This window comes from Melozone crissalis, unplaced genomic scaffold, assembly GCF_028551555.1.
Source record: "Melozone crissalis strain CALT ecotype California unplaced genomic scaffold, PUWL_Pcris_2 ptg000005l_1, whole genome shotgun sequence".
In the NCBI taxonomy this organism is placed as follows: domain Eukaryota; kingdom Metazoa; phylum Chordata; class Aves; order Passeriformes; family Passerellidae; genus Melozone; species Melozone crissalis.
Window position 1 is genome coordinate 37,154,656 of NW_026535783.1, and position 15,794 is coordinate 37,170,449.

Below are 15,794 nucleotides of genomic sequence, written 5' to 3' on the forward strand. Positions count from 1 at the left end.
AAAGTAAGTAATATTTCCACTCCAGAAGTATTACATTTCAACTGATTATCATGTTGGTTTTAAACTATTTGTATATGCTGTCTTTAAGGTAAGGATGCTCAGTCTGTAAGCAGGCAGTATTCTTTGAAGATAAGTATACTAGAGCAAGAAATTGAGCAGGCCAAAAGAGAACAGGCTGAAGCACAAAAGCAGCTTCAGGAGCTGGACAGTAAAGAGCTGAGAGATATTCCTGAGAAAGTCATGTTACTGAAAGAGTGCCAGAAGAAGATGGAGGCAGCTAAGTTGAAAGTGCAGGTATTTCTGATCTGATTATTATGATTTGCAAATCTCTGTCTCACTGTGTGAACCTTAACACTCTGTTTGTAAAATTTTTACCTGTTTTACATGCTGGAAGCTGGGCAGATTGAAGTAGCTAGTGAGAAACTTAATGCTATTACACTCAAAATGCTGGTTAACATCTACTTGGTTAGAAACATGAAATACCTTCTTGGTATGTAAGATGCTAAGAAAGTATTGAGAGATATGAGATTTCCATACATCATTGTATATAGTCCAATAGAGGAATTTATCCAAGAGAGGGTATTACAAATCTATTACTTGCCTTAAATAAAATCAATGTTTTATGGAAATACTATATAAATTGTAGGTCTGAGCAAATCCCTGTGATGCCTTGCAAGATCAGGCCCACGCAGGCATATTTGTTTGACACTGACCTTCTGTTTTTAAGTTCTGTTATATCTAAGTTAGTATTCTATATAGGATCAGCTCAGGTGCTCTGTGCCTCTCAATCCTAGAATGACAGGTCAGAAAATTCCATACAAAAAGAGGGAGTTTGCTTGTTGACTTGAGCTCAGGACCAGCATTCTGGCACCACCATTCTGGCACCAGCATTCTGACACCATTGTGTCTCTGCAAATTTTCCAGAACTGTGGTGTCTGCTAGATTTTAGTACTTTTACTGTATTACCAAGCATAAACTGTACCTTTTCATGTTTAATTCAGCCTGTGCCAACTCCACCAGATAGCTCAAAACTACAGTAATAACAAGTGATTGTTTGGGCAGAAGTTACTAAATCTTGGTTACCCTAAGAATTCAGTGAAATAAAGAATGAAGCTGAGTCATATTTTAGTTACAAGTTTTCCTGCTCTTAAGCTGAAATTTTGACATGAACATTCAGACCTTACAGAAGAAGCAGCAAGATACCAAGAATTTGGCTTCATTATCTAACCAAAGTGAGAGAGAAGCAAGAGACCTTGAGCAGAAAGTGGCTCAGATGAAGCATCAGCAATCCCAGATGCAAAAGAGACTGTGTGAGGAGAGTGAAAAGAAGAAGCAACTGGAAGCAGAGCTTCAGCAGGACCAGCAACAAATTAAAGTAGGATTCTTCCTGTTTCCCTACGACAAAGATTAGGATGAATAATTTTTGCCCCTGCTTCCCCAATAAACTAGACTACCAGGCTTTCCCTTATTTTCAATAATGCCTTAATGAATTTCTTGATAAATGCACCAAAGAAATTGTCTACAAACAATTCACATTAATCTCTGTTTTGCCTTTCTCTTTCAGTTTTTTTTTCCTCATTTTATTACCTGGTGTCTAGTTCTGAATTGCAATTTTATAAATAAATTTAGAGTCAGTATTTCAGATTATATCTTGGGGGGACTGTCACATGAAATGTATTTGACTGACTGATGTAGGAAGAATGGTGCTTTTTGTTTGTTCAAAGGAACTTCAGCTTAAGATGGAGCAACAACAGAAGATCCTCAAAATTAAGGATAAAGAAATTGCTGCTTTTAAAAAGAAGAAAAAAAACTCAGTGGGAGCTCCACAGAAACTACAGGTAGTTAATCTATTCCAAATATGTGTGACCCCTGAAATACAAAAATCTTTCTTCATCTCTAGTCATCTATTTTTGTAAACCATTTGTATGAAGAGTATTCCATCATAGTTTTGTCTTTTTTTTTTCTCTCTAGCAAAAATTGGGAGTAGAGCCTAGTGGCTCTTGTACTGTACTCTTTTTGAATGAAAGAAAGGAGAGCCTTTAGTGTCTTCTCTTTTTTTTCCCCTATAATTTGTCAAAAATGCTGATTCAGAAACCTGTGAATTCAGGAGATTTGGTTATCCAGCAGGTTTGAGGGTGACCTTGATGTGTTGGGTTTTAATTGTTCTGCGCATTGTTCGGGTGTTTTGTTTGGTTTCTACTCAGACATAAATTACAGTGGTTTCTGGTTTTGATTGTTGATAACAGGGTTAGAAAAGTATGTATCCTATGTAGCAGTGCCACCTACATTATTTCAGATGTGGACACTGAAATATGAATTACCCTAAGTCTTTAAAGGTGAAAAGAAATTTTAAAAGTTAAATAAAAGAAACTTTTTATGCCTTAACAGGAATATATCCTCTGATAAACTCTGGCTTCAGAATAAATTTATAATGGACCGTGCTTGCAGGTCAACAAAAAGCTGGTTTTGGGCCATTAAAATGCAATGAGGATGGGCTAGCTGAATTTTCATGGTACCATCTAAACCTAGTTGCTGTGCTTGGGTAGATGACATCTATTTATGTAAATAGTTTAGAAAAGATATTATTTAGAAAAGATACAGCATCTGATACAAGCTTGTTTATATGAGATGTAGCAACATAATATTGCTGAGGCCTCTTTTAAATCAGTCCAGTTTCTGTATTATTCTGAGTAAGGATTCTGTGGCAGAATGAATACTGACATTAGAAATGTTAACGTCTTCTACAGTTTTATCAGTAATTCTGAAGAAAGATACAGCATAAACATAACATTCTGAGTCAAAATATCCTGGTTAATACTCTCTGGATCTCTCTTGAAACTTTAGAAATTAGAAGAGCAGAAGAAGTGGCTGGATGAAGAAATGGAAAGAATTCTTCAACAGCACCAACAGTTAGCAGAACTAGAAGAAGATTTAAAGAAAAGAGAAGCCATTGTAGCAAAAAAAGAAGCATATATGCAAGAGAAAAGCTACCTGGAAATCAAGAAACTGAGATCTAGCCAGGTGATTCAAAACTCACCACAGTTATAAGGCTAACTCAAAGACTGATGGTGGGGGAGGGCAGATAAGATAGCAGAGGGGGCTCAAGGGACCTCCTGTGTCTATACTACTGTGATGCAGGTATTATGTAGCTTGACCAATTGACATTTAAATTGTAATTAACACAGACAATCATTTTAATTAACTTTTTCCCCCCAAAATTGCAACAACGAAACAAACCCCAAAACCAAACAATTCTGAACTGTGGAATTGTTATTGAAGATAACATAATATATTTAATATAATTAATATAATTTAATATTATTTTTAATATTATTAACATTAATAATATTAATATATTTAATATTATTAATATAATTTAATATTGAATATATTCAATTATATTATAGGATTTTTTAATCTATTATTTATGAATATGACCAAATCTTTCTGCTTTCTAGAGAAAACAGCAGGAAAATGTCTTGCAATATTTACTTTTCAGCAGAAAGAGTGAATGCAAAGTATCATTGTCACATATAAAGACTAGTGCCTTTTATTTTTATTATGTAGAAAACTACATGTTGAACTTTTTTTTTTAATGATATCTGTCCACTCAAAGTAAATGAGGTCCCATTACAACAAACAAGCAATTTTTTCGAGTCAGAATGTGACAGTGTCACTTACTTTTTTCTTACTGGAAAGGAATATCTCATTTTTATATCTGTGGTTGTTGTGGGTTTTTTTAGGCTTTGAACAAAGATAGTATGAAATTGTCTACCCGCTTAAGTATTCTGGATCAGGAGCTGTGTGATAAAAGTATGCAGCTTCAGGGCAGCACCACTGACAAGTCAGACATTTTGGAAAAAATTCAGGCTCTCCAAATGGAAAGGGATCAGCTGCTCAGAAGGAGAAATAGTATGGATGAGAAACTGAAAGATGGTAAAGTGTTGTCAACTGAAGTAAGTAAGCACCTCTGAGATAAATACAGGTTTTAGGTATTGTTTGGTAATAAAGAATTCCAGTCAGAACCTAAAATGTCTCCAAATATCAGGTAAGCTAGAAATAAGGAGCAGAAGTTAGATACTTTTGTAAATAGCAATTTTAGTAGAGGTGCTATGATAGCACCAATTATGTACTGGTGAATGAAGTTTAAGATCAGAGGAACGTAAGTCAGATTGTGTCTTGCCAAACTCTATTGGTCTAAGAGTCATATAATGAGAAGTAAGGGAAACAGAAGTTAATCAGTTTATCACAGGGAGGTATTTTAATGTTAGGATACAGAACAAGTGAGGTATTCACATAGTCATGCCCCTTGATTTTTTTCATAGAATCTTGTAAAAGAAGCAAACTTTACCTGAAGGACTACATAGTCCTACAGTGAAAATAAGTCATATTACCTGGATGGCCCATTACTTGGAGTTGATCAGTATCATTATTTTGAACATAAAATGAATTCATATAAAATGAACTGATTACTTTTAGGTCTTGAGAAGCCATATGAGACTATGGCTGAGTGATACTGCTCTGGAAGGACCTCTACTTGACTCACTCATCAAAGTCTACTGTGCTTCAGGCCAGGCGTTTCTGCCACTTCCATACACAAATCATGGTCACCAAACTCTTTACTGATTGACTGATTAATTCATTAATCTAACAGAAAATTAGTACATAAAAAAAATAAAATAGCAGAAGTCAAACTGTGGTGAGGATGAGGGAAGGATAAAAAGAGAAACGTGACTTCTAGTTTTGTGATGAGCCAATTGATCAACCTCTGTGTTGTGACAGGAAAAGACAAAAGTTCTAGATTTGCACTCTACATCTTGTTTTCCCCTCCACTGTCTGCGCTACAACTAGTTCATCTTACCATAAAGTTTAGGTTTGCTCTTGAGAATGAAGTTAAAGATGTCTTGAAAGATTAATTCTGAGCTTTCTTTTAGTAAAGATCTCACTCATGTGTTCCTCTGTAGGAAGAACATATTCTTTTCCAGCTAGAAGAAGGAATCGAAGCCCTTGTAGCTGCAATTGATTACAAGAATGAAAGTATTCATAATCGCCAGCACTTACTTTGGTCATCTTCTCAGAATCTTTCACAGAGCAAGCATAATGTAATAGGGAAACTAGTTTCCCTGTCTGCTGCTGAACTCAGAGCTATCATCATCAGTTATTTCAACAAGGTTTGTTTTGGCTAATGAATACTATTTTATCCCACTTTCTATTACTATTCTAGATATTGAGATGGTGGCAGGAAATAAAAATAAATTTAAGAAGCTTAAGCTTTTGGTTAATATATTTTCAGGTTACATAGATCTGCGATTAAATTGTTTTTAATTTTTATGTTAGCTTAAATAGGGTACTTGTGGGTTAACTTTGTACATCTTGTTTTAATAGATTAGCTAGAAACGTGCTACAAATCTGGAAATTACCTTGCCTTTTTCCAGTGCTCTGTGTTGCTAACTTAAGGAGAAACAACGTGTTTAAATAATGGTCTTGTATTCAAATTCTTCCTGAATGCAGAATTTCAGAAAGCTTCATAAAGCTCAGGCTGCTATTCTTATTGTGTTTTTCCTAAGTCTGGTTGTGTTGGGTTAACACAGCCTGGCTTTTAGAGGGGGCAGAGGAAGCCACAGAAGCAGCTTCTGGGAGGGAAAGCTGCTCAAAGCTTCTGCTATGTTCAGCAGAACCGGTCTCTGAAGGCTCTGACAATGGACATGTTGCTGGCCCAATTAGAGAAGTTGGTGATGCCTCTGTGATGACATATTTAAGAAGGAAAAAAAAATGCACGCAGTTCTTCTTTTCTGAGGGCTGGGGGGGCGCCAGGGTGGCCATGTGGCTGCTGGGGCCGTGTGGCTGCTGCCACCTCAGCATGGCCAGCGGTGAACTGTGCCTGCCTGGCCACTTCTACCCTGCTGTGCCACCGACAGAAAGGCAGGGGTGGCAGCAGCTTCTCTTTCCCACACAGCCACAGCTATCTTGGCACAGTCCACAGGGAACTGTGCCTGCCTGGCCGCTTTTAGCCAGCTGTGCTGCGGGCAGAAGGGCAGGGACAGCGGTAGTGGCGTCTCCTTGCTGGCACCCCACATCAAGAGAGGAGCTGAATGGTGCCAGCCCCACAGTGGCTAGCATTGCCCAACAGTGAGGGGCATGGCGAGCACTTCCCCAATACTGAGCCAAGATGAGATCAGCCTTTTAGCACTGCAAAATCCCATAAGAACTTTTCAATGGGTAGAACTTGAGACCAAACAAACCTGCAGACAACAATTTTCTTCCGAGTCAGATAAAAGAGGTGAAGACACATGAGGAGAACAACATGGTGATGCTAAGGTCAGTGGAAAACCTCCTCCAGGAAGAGGAGGTGCTCCAAACATCAGAGCTGAGATTTTTCTACAAGCTGTGGTGAAGGTCTATAATACAACAAAATTTCCCAGTATTCCATGAAGTGCATAGGGGGATGCAGACATCCACTCACAGCCCATGAGAAAAGGTGCTCATGCTGGAGTAAGTAGATGCTGAAAAGCTGTAATTTAGTTGGAAACTTAAACAGAGAGAGAGGATAGAGAAAGAGAGCCCTTGCTTTCAAGCTAGAAGAGTTTATCCTTAAAAGACTATACCATGAACTAAAATGACCCACACCATGCAGTTTTGGGAAGGCTGCATTAACCATGGAAGGGACTCATGTTACAGCAGGTCAAGTGGGACTGCTACTCGTGAAAATTAGAACCACACTAGAAAAGTTCACAGAGAATTGTTTCCCGTGGGAAGGACCCTACAGCATAGTAAAAGAAAATCTTCTCCCTAAGTGAACTGAAAAAAGATTTCAAGTGAAAAAACTGAGCAGAACTCTCACACCCTGTCTCTCTGTGCTGTCAGTGGGAAGAAAGGAGGGGCTGGAGGGGGAGAAAAACAGTGTACTAAAACTTTTTAGTTCTCATTATCCTCTTTTAATTCTGTTAATACATTTTTCATTATACCATTGAAATTTGAGCCTGTTTTGCCCTTCAAGTGTTTTCTCCTGGTCCTTATCTCAACTCATAAGCCCTTTAGTTTTTCTTTCCTCCTCCTCTGCTAAACTGTAGCAGGGGAAATGAGTGAACAGTTTTTTGTGAGTGCCCAGCTTTTAGGCATATCAAACCACAACACCAGTGTAAACTGATACTTTGCAGTATGTGCAGCTACGTGCTTAGGAATCATACTGACATCTGGAAGCATAAATATTAAATGCATTATGATATGGTGTCTTTGTGACCTTGGGTGAACCTTTGGTAATTTTGTAAAAAAGTTGTCTGTGGGATGCAAGTTGGAAGTCTGGAAAGCAATATTCTTTCAGTTTAAATTTTGCATAGGATATTAAAAAACTCCACTAGTCCATGTGATCAAAATGTATGCATTTTAGTTCTGAAGAGTCAACCTGTAGCAGTGGCAAGTCTATTTCCAGTATTTCCAGCTTAATTACTTGTAGAGATCCAGAGCTTTTGTATGTTTTAATCTATTAGGCTGAAGGGTAAAAGATTTTCTTAAAACCTCTTGATAAATCAAAATAAGTATGTTTCTTTCTAAGATTGTTGGCCTGCGTGAGTCTGAACGAAAATTACAAGTGCAGATTGAAGAACAGGAAATGAAGTCCATACACCAGAAAAACATGATGCGTGAATTAGAATCTGCACTTGAACACATCAAGTTGCAGTGTGACAGGCAGCTGACTCACCAGCGCCAAGAACATGAGAAAAAAATACAGTTTATACTGAATAATTTCAAAGGTATTTTTTTTGGGGTGGGGATTATACACCAAGTATTTTCTTTGGTCATTAACAGAGAAGTATTGTATTCCAGCTGAAAAAACAAATAAGGTTCAGAGATATATTTTGGCTGTCACTAATTCTATTGCTATGTAAGGTGTCAAGGATAGACACATGATGTCCATACGAATGCAAAACAGATTATTTTTTTTAAGCAGTATCAGAATTGTTGTATTTTCATATTGAATTTGCTGATATTGAAAAGTCATAAGATACTGCTTCTGTTGATCTTGATCTTCTAAATACTATTACAACTAAAAGGTGGGATTGGCACAGCCTTTTTCATCTTATTTCATATGAGTTAAAACATGCACATTGCAAGCAAAATGCCATCAAGATACTCTGCCTAGTTGGGCATCTTGATTTTTGACACAGAGACTTGGTTCTTAAACTGATTTTATTTCTCCTAGAACAAAATAGTGAAGGTATTGCAGAAACCCTGAAAGAGTATGAAGTAAAAATCCAGCAACTGGAAAAAGATTTATTTTTCTATAAGAAAACCAGCAGAGAGCTGAAGAAGAAATTGAAGGGCCTTCTTGGAGAGTCAACTGAATAATTATTGTCATCCAGTAAATGTAAGCATATTATCTGATAATGTTTATGCAATTGTCAGTAGACTGTTTGAAGAGTGGTGAACACACAGAACTATGTCAGATAGCTGTAAAACATCATATTTTTACTGTATTGACTGTTCTTCAGGAATATATTCTACCTCTACTGCTGTTTCAAGTGAGAGACATTTGTTTATAGCTGTAGCTGTAGCAGTGGTGTGCCAATGGTTTAAATTCTTGTTCTGCTTTCTCCAGATTCTAACAACTTCAGCATCTACAATGTCATACTGTTATGGTTAAGGCAAAGGAATTTTGTTCTCTGAAAGCCTCTGAAATCTATTGTCGCTAACCACTTTGCTATATGCCATGCATTTGATTTCTTAAAAGTTTCTGGGAGGTTGTGAATGAAAAGTGCCACACTTCCAGTTACTTATTTTAGCTACTTACATACTAAAGCTGAAAGAGCATTTACACATTTGAAGGGGAAAAAGAAGTGATCTCTCTTACGACTCTGTGCTTTGACATAAAAAAACCTAACCAACTCAACAAAAAAACAACAACAACCAACTGTTAGTATAAGTTTTTAATCGTTTCATGTCCTTCTTGCCAGAATCCAGATGTGCAACAAAGCTATTCATGTGGAGGAGAAAAGAAGGTTCAGTTTCATCACTGTTTCTGTTGTCTCATACCTCTCAATGCCACCACAGTACCTCACATACCCAATATAGCCTTCTTGGCCTGTTGGTGTTTCTTTTTAAGGCTCAGCAAGACTGGTTCTTCCTCCCAATGGATGCTTCTGTTTCTTTCCACTCAGTGCCATGCCTTCCTACAGAGAGATGCTGATCTCACACCTCTACTCCCAGAGTGAATTAGGGCTCGGCCCTTTCCCTCTAGGCAAGATAATGAGCCTGCACATTCATTACTATAAAGTACACCACCAAACTGTGAACATGAAGATTCCAGAGACTGGATAATAAAAGAGGATGGGAAAGACTATTCTGTGTCTAGTATACACAGAAGCATGTAGTTTAGGATATGTATCTATGTGGGCAAACACTTCTCCTGGGCAAATTGTAGCAGTGGGAAGAAGAGAGAAGGTCCCTGTAAACTTCCAACTTTTTTCCAATGCATATATTTGCAAGTTTTATAAGAGGTACTCCACATCTAGTTATTTTTCTTTTTAATACATTATGAAACATGTTGCTCTACAATGCAATAAAACCATAATTTGTTACTGGGCTTTAGAAATAATAAAATCCGTTTGTATATTGCAGTCAAATCTTTTGAATGTCTTTTTTGTGTTGTACTAGTATAGTTGCTGACTGTTTTTCAATATATGAATAATTTCATATTTGTCATTGTTCAGTTGTTTTTAGACTGCCTACTAGGATACATGACAAGTTAGAATGGTGAGCCTTGTATTAGCAGCACCTTTTCAGATGAGATTAATGGCAAGTACCTCCTATGTTCTTGTAGATGGTGAACTTTTTTAATAGCAAGGGCAAAATGTGAGGTGCTGATAACTTTCTACCATGTTCATGCAGTAAAACCACGTTGCCTACCTATGACAGGCACTCAGAGAAGTTGTAACTTTTAGTTATTTATCTGCTGATAATTTCATTTTAGATAACAGTATTGGTGTTGTTATCCAGTCAAGAGGAAGCAGAAGTTACTTCTGATGAATTCAAGTAAAAATAGCTGTTAACGAAGTTCATGTCTTTACTAACTACAAGTAAAAGTACTTTTTGAAGTATCAGAAAATTCCCACTCTGTCAGTCTGCTCAATATACTTTAAGCAATGAATATAAATAGTAATAAAATAATTTAAAATAATTCTATACTGCTTTACTAGATTTTGTTTCAGTGCCAATTCCTCGTGGAAATTTTTTGGGTTTTGCTTTAGATACTATCTAGACAATGGTAACACAGACTGAAAACAGGGAGGGAAGGCAATTTTCCTTAGCCATTGTAGTGGCAAAGGTGGCTATTCACTGTGGTGAATAGTAGTACTGTGCAATTATTAACAAGCAAATCTTTTCTTCTGGGTGGTGAATCAGATTTCCAATTTCAGTTATATGTAATAGGAAAAAATACAGCAAAGTACAGATCTGTGTTGGAGAGTTTTGTTCAGATATGGCTTATAGAAAAAGCCCATGATCATATACAGCTGGCTAAGCAGTAAAAAGCAGCTGTAAGTAGTAAGTTCTCAGCACCTTTTTCCTTACGAGAAAAGAAATAACACTGTGTCCTTGGTTAAATGATGAGAAAAACACGGTGAAAAACATGGAGTCCTTGAGGCTGGTTAATAACAGTCAACAGTGGGATGAGGAAAACAAGTATTAGCCTCAACAATGAGCTCGGCTTTTGCAATATGTATGAGCTTAATTAACACTACTATAAAAGTATGTAAGCTGGATCAATAAATCGGAGATTGATGATCATCGCTGGGATGTGCAAGTCTCCCTTCACTTTCCTCAGATCTGTATTCTTGTTATACTGCAGCTTTGAAGGAACTTCTCTTAAACCTGAGAAAATACTGATTTTTTAACTACTTCAGTATTCAACTTAATGTACAGAAATATTCCCAACAATATGTAGCTCTTAAATGCAAGAAAATCTGAATAGAATTTAGGATAACAAATAGGTTGGAAATAGGTTTTGGATAACAATACATTAAACAATACAAACAATAACAATTGGATGCCCCATTCATGGACGTGTTCAGTGTCAGGTTGAACAGGGCTTTGAGCACCTTGACCTTAGTGAAAGACATCCCTGCCCTTGGCATTGGACTGCCAAGATGGTACATAGCAGACTCAGATGTTGAAAGGTCCCTCCTGACCCAAAGCATTCTGTGACTCTAAAATTTTATGGTCTGTGTCTTGTTTATACCTACATGACTTTCAGCTGGAAAATGCAGATCCCAACATGTGCAACTACCACTGGAAAAGCTCTTCTATACCTGTTAAGTGTTAAGGAAAGTGCCATTCTCCAGAGCCACCCTAGTAATAAAAAATTCCTCTGATACTACAAACACAAAGCTCAAGCATTTATTTTGCCCCATGATAACTCTCAATGCAATATAGCTATAAAAACGCAGAATTGTTTTTATGTTTCTGCAGCATTCAATGTGGTACTAAATCCTGGGATATTACTTAGTGATAGTTGCTGAAGCTGAACATTACAGAATGTTAAACTATGAGTAGGAGCTGGCTGATTAGAAGTTTAGATAAGAAAACCTCTGTCAGTTACCTGCGAAAAATGCAGAGAACACAGATGTTAGCGGGAAAGAACCATAGAAGAGACCAAAGAGTAGACAAAGCAAAATACCTCTAAGTCTAAAGAAGACTTTTTTTCCCACACACTGGTAGCACTAAGCCTTTTCCAAGTAAAGTATGTGTGAAGAGAGCGCTTCACTTTGGTGGGCAGCAGGAGATGAAAGTGGGACAAAATTCTTTTATTAATAAAAGTACCATGAACCTGTAAAGATGTTACAACTTATTACTGACTTCTGAAAACTAGTTTCATGAAGATGCTAACAGTGAAATAAGACTTTTCAAATAAATGAGACAGTGTAACTAACAGTCCATATTTATTCAGATTTCATAATAATGCTGAAAGTCGTATTGTAGACCCACCAATTTGTTTGTCCTACCTTTGTTTGTGTGTTGTTTCTTTGTTTTCTGGCCAACTCTTTGAAAATAATTTTCAAATACGATATCTTTGTATTTGATGGTACTGATGCCACTGTTCAAAACTGTGGACCCTGTGACCACACAGGATAAAGTGTGCGTAATTATATCCTGACAGACAGAACACTGCTGGGTGGAATGAAGTAATCTGGCTTGTTACAGTCTGATTCAAAGAAAAGTCCCTTCATCTGGAGAGGTGCTATATGTTTTCGTTATCTCCAGCACTACAGAAAATACTTACAAAGATTACAAGAACATGACTTTTATTTAATCAAATCAGTGGTGCCTGTAACTTGGAGATGTGACTTCTTTTCCAACATGTTTGTATTTGTAACAAATTTTGAATTAGGAAATCTGGGATATTTATCTTTCCACAAAAACTAATTAGTCTATTTCAAGGTACCATTAAATTGCTAGATAATTTTTAGAGAGAGTAATTTGATTATTCTATATTATAAAATAGAAGTCAAAATCCATAAGACTGATTACCTGCTATTCTATAAATTTGTCTTCCCTTAAGTTTTAATTTGTCCACCTATCCCTATTTGACAGATTTAGATTGATGTTCTTTTTCTTTCAGGGCATTTATTTAAAGCTTTGCCCACTCCCCTGCCCTGTCATCCCCCACTGTAGAACTACCTTGTGTTGTTTCTTGTGCTATTGAGTTTGACATACTTAAAAATTAGTTTGTATTATGCTTACTAATTAAGAGGAGTTCTATTTAAATGAAACCAAAATTGAATGTTACAAGTGCCTGTTGATACCATCATAAAAAAGTCCATACAAACCAGTTTTTAAGTGTGAAAGAAACACATACGTTTCTAACTTGGATAATGCTGAATATAGTTCTTATGCAACACAACTCCTTTCCCAATTCCCTACTTGCTGTATTAGCCTGTCTAGTATAGAATTAGTCTTAATTACACAGAAATTCTTCAATCAGCTGATTTTTTCCCCTTCTATGTTGTTCTTACTCTTAAATTCTTTCTATGTCTCTTGGGGGGCAAAAAAGCATTTTCTCATATCTAGTTCCTTTTACATTTGTAATGACTGAATGTTCACAAAGACAAAGCTTTTCTTTCTTTTTTTTTTTCTGTTGCACTTTGTTTCAGGAAGGATACCCCTCTTATGCTTTCTTCGGAAAATTCAGCAGTTGTTTCAATATTATTTCTCACAATGAGTCACTTTAGCATGTGACTGTATGTAAACTGGCACTAGACAGCTTTGTTATTATTTTGATTTCCTGTACAAATGTTCAACACTATTTTGTATCTGTTCTAGTTACTTTGAAATAAGCTGTAAATTGTGTCACAACACAATAAAACCTTTCTTTTTCAAAAAGTTTAACTAAAAAAAAAAAGAAATCTAACCCTCATAACTAAGGGTGAGGTGAGAAAGCCAGAATAAAGATGAAGAGCAAAAGACTCTCATTTACTGAACACTGAGTTCAGACTGCATAGATTTAGTGCTACCTTTAAATACGCAGTTAAAGTTCTGAAATGATAGGAACTTTCCCAGTGAAACAAAAAGTTCCACATAACAGAGTCTAGGGAGACAAGGAGGCTTGTTGGAAAGACCAAAGCACAGTGTACATATAGAGAGGAACTGGAGAAGAGAATTCTGGGATGGATATGACTAAAGACAACTACAAAACTTTAAATATTATTTTTATGAATCAAACTAACAAAAATATCTCAGGTTAGGGCAAAATTTGGGAAAATACCTGCTAATGGATTGGGATAGTGAAAAGGATTATTCTTTTTCCTGGACTTCTGAATGTGTGATTCTTTGTAAGAACTCGAAAAGCAATCACCAAAAAAACAAATCCCACTGAAAGTGAGACAAGATAATTTCATTTATTAGAATTATTGAAGACCTGACAAGGATGCTGCTTTCTGGCTGAGACCAAACAAGGGCATGTGCTTGAGATTTGCTGTACTAAAGGCAGAGAATCTGCACAGTGAGGCCCCTATAAAGCATAACTGGGTATAAAGCCCCCTAAGGTGTAACTGGGTAGACAATAATTGGGTAGATAATTGCTGTCTGGCCAGTTATGCTTTAGCATGAAGCTTTTTTAATTCAACCCCTTTAAATGAGTCTAAATCAAAAGCCCTAACCTTTGTTCTGGCAAATCAGGAATGGAAAAAAATATATAGAATATCTCTTTAATGACATATGAAAGTAGAAGTCTATATATTTTACATTAAAAATAAATCACAGGTGTCTGTATTATGTTTAGGTTTGAATATTCAGAAATACAAAGAATGTTATGCATCATTTACAGCAGAGCTTTGGAGATATTGTATATAAGTTTTACTGTCATTGGACCACCTGAGGCTTCATCTAAAGTCAAGATTGTGTCTTTAATATCAGGTAAAACATTAAACAGAATTCAGCCAAACTGGTTCAAAACCTTTTGCTAAAATTCTTAATTTGATTCAACTGGATGTGAGCCACTATTTTCACTTGATTCAAAATACTGTTTGGTCACTGCATGTCCATTTTAATTTTGTTTGTTAGTTTGTAGCCATTTTAGATGGCTTTGCATTGGTTATATCAACTAGGAAAAAAATACTGAATTGATGCTGCCTAGTCAAAGTTGGGAATTTAGCTGAACTTCTGCAGTAAACACTAGTCATCGTAGGTGAGCAAAATGAAGTGGCATAAAAATTAAGCTGGTCTAATAAACACACTGAATTTTGTTCTTTAATATCAGCAACTAATGAAAAAAGGTTGCACAGGTGTTTATTTTTCCCTTTTAGAAAGCAGAAATAAAAATACAGGTGGAAGAAAGTGGGAAAGAAAAGGAAAAGCAAGAGGAAAGAAAGAAGTATTTTTAAAAATCAGTCAGGCTAAGAAGATTAAGAACTCGAAATTCTTTGCTGTATCATTTTCATTTTCCATGCACTGTATATAAGCTTTGCTCTCAACTATCTGACGAGAACCCATATGCATGTTGTTCTGGCTTAGGGTATTTTCCATCTGGACCCTTTCAGTTCTGGCAAATGAGATCCCATATTCCTGTTATCTGCACCAAAATTAACATGAAAATAAAAACATACTTTGTTAAAGTTCCCTCCTTGCTTAGTTAAGAACTTTCAATAACTTCCAAGTTATTTGCTATACATTTTTACTATTCTTGCCACTTACAACAAGTATACTTCAGTAAATAACACAAATTCCTCTAACTAGTAAACTTCTGCTAGCTATAACCAGGTAGAAGCTGAGCTACTGTGGTACAAAGTCTATTCATGTAATGATACAGTCAGCACGAGCTATACCTGTAAACTGTGAACAGCTCAGATGAGGAATATCTCCTTGCTCTTTGATCTAATTTCTGCTTAAAATCCCTTCTTGACGGCAGTGCAGGATTCTACTGCGTGATGTCCCTCACTCTGCCAGTCAACAAGACAATGTGGCACAGGCACCTGCCCAAGTGTTCAGCTGCAGCAGAAGCCTTGTAGCGTCACAACCAATGGGCAAGGGAACATGTGCGACTAAAGAAAGGCTTAATACTTGAATATGCCTGGAATCATTTTCATCTGCAACAAACAAAAGCTCTAGATCAGGCAAAACCTGGAATTCCCTTCAGCTAATCTCTGGTATTCCTATTTTAAGGTCTCTTAGCAGGTTTTCAATTACTTTAGTAAAAATGTTAAGTGTTTTGGAGCCTGCCATGCTGTGTTACACTTTTTTTTAGTACTAGCTGAACCAATCCACAAAGGGTGTTGAGAGGTTATCCCAAGAGCAGACGGAACCAG

The 15,794-nt window shown here is 36.6% G+C and overlaps 1 protein-coding gene across 1 annotated transcript in view; it reads left to right on the plus strand.

The window, feature by feature from the left end:
• The window catches only part of KIF27 (kinesin family member 27), a 29,703-nt gene extending 19,532 nt beyond the window's left edge, over positions 1–10,171 (plus strand). Inside the window, exons 10-18 of the mRNA XM_054285812.1 lie at positions 89–294; positions 1,178–1,375; positions 1,725–1,838; positions 2,845–3,021; positions 3,744–3,956; positions 4,965–5,171; positions 7,553–7,751; positions 8,201–8,365; positions 8,952–10,171. Of these exons, the coding sequence (XP_054141787.1) occupies positions 89–294; positions 1,178–1,375; positions 1,725–1,838; positions 2,845–3,021; positions 3,744–3,956; positions 4,965–5,171; positions 7,553–7,751; positions 8,201–8,346 (1,460 nt within the window). The 3' untranslated portion in view covers positions 8,347–8,365; positions 8,952–10,171. The remainder of the gene's footprint in view (positions 1–88; positions 295–1,177; positions 1,376–1,724; positions 1,839–2,844; positions 3,022–3,743; positions 3,957–4,964; positions 5,172–7,552; positions 7,752–8,200; positions 8,366–8,951) is intronic.
• The last annotated feature ends 5,623 nt before the right edge of the window (positions 10,172–15,794 follow it).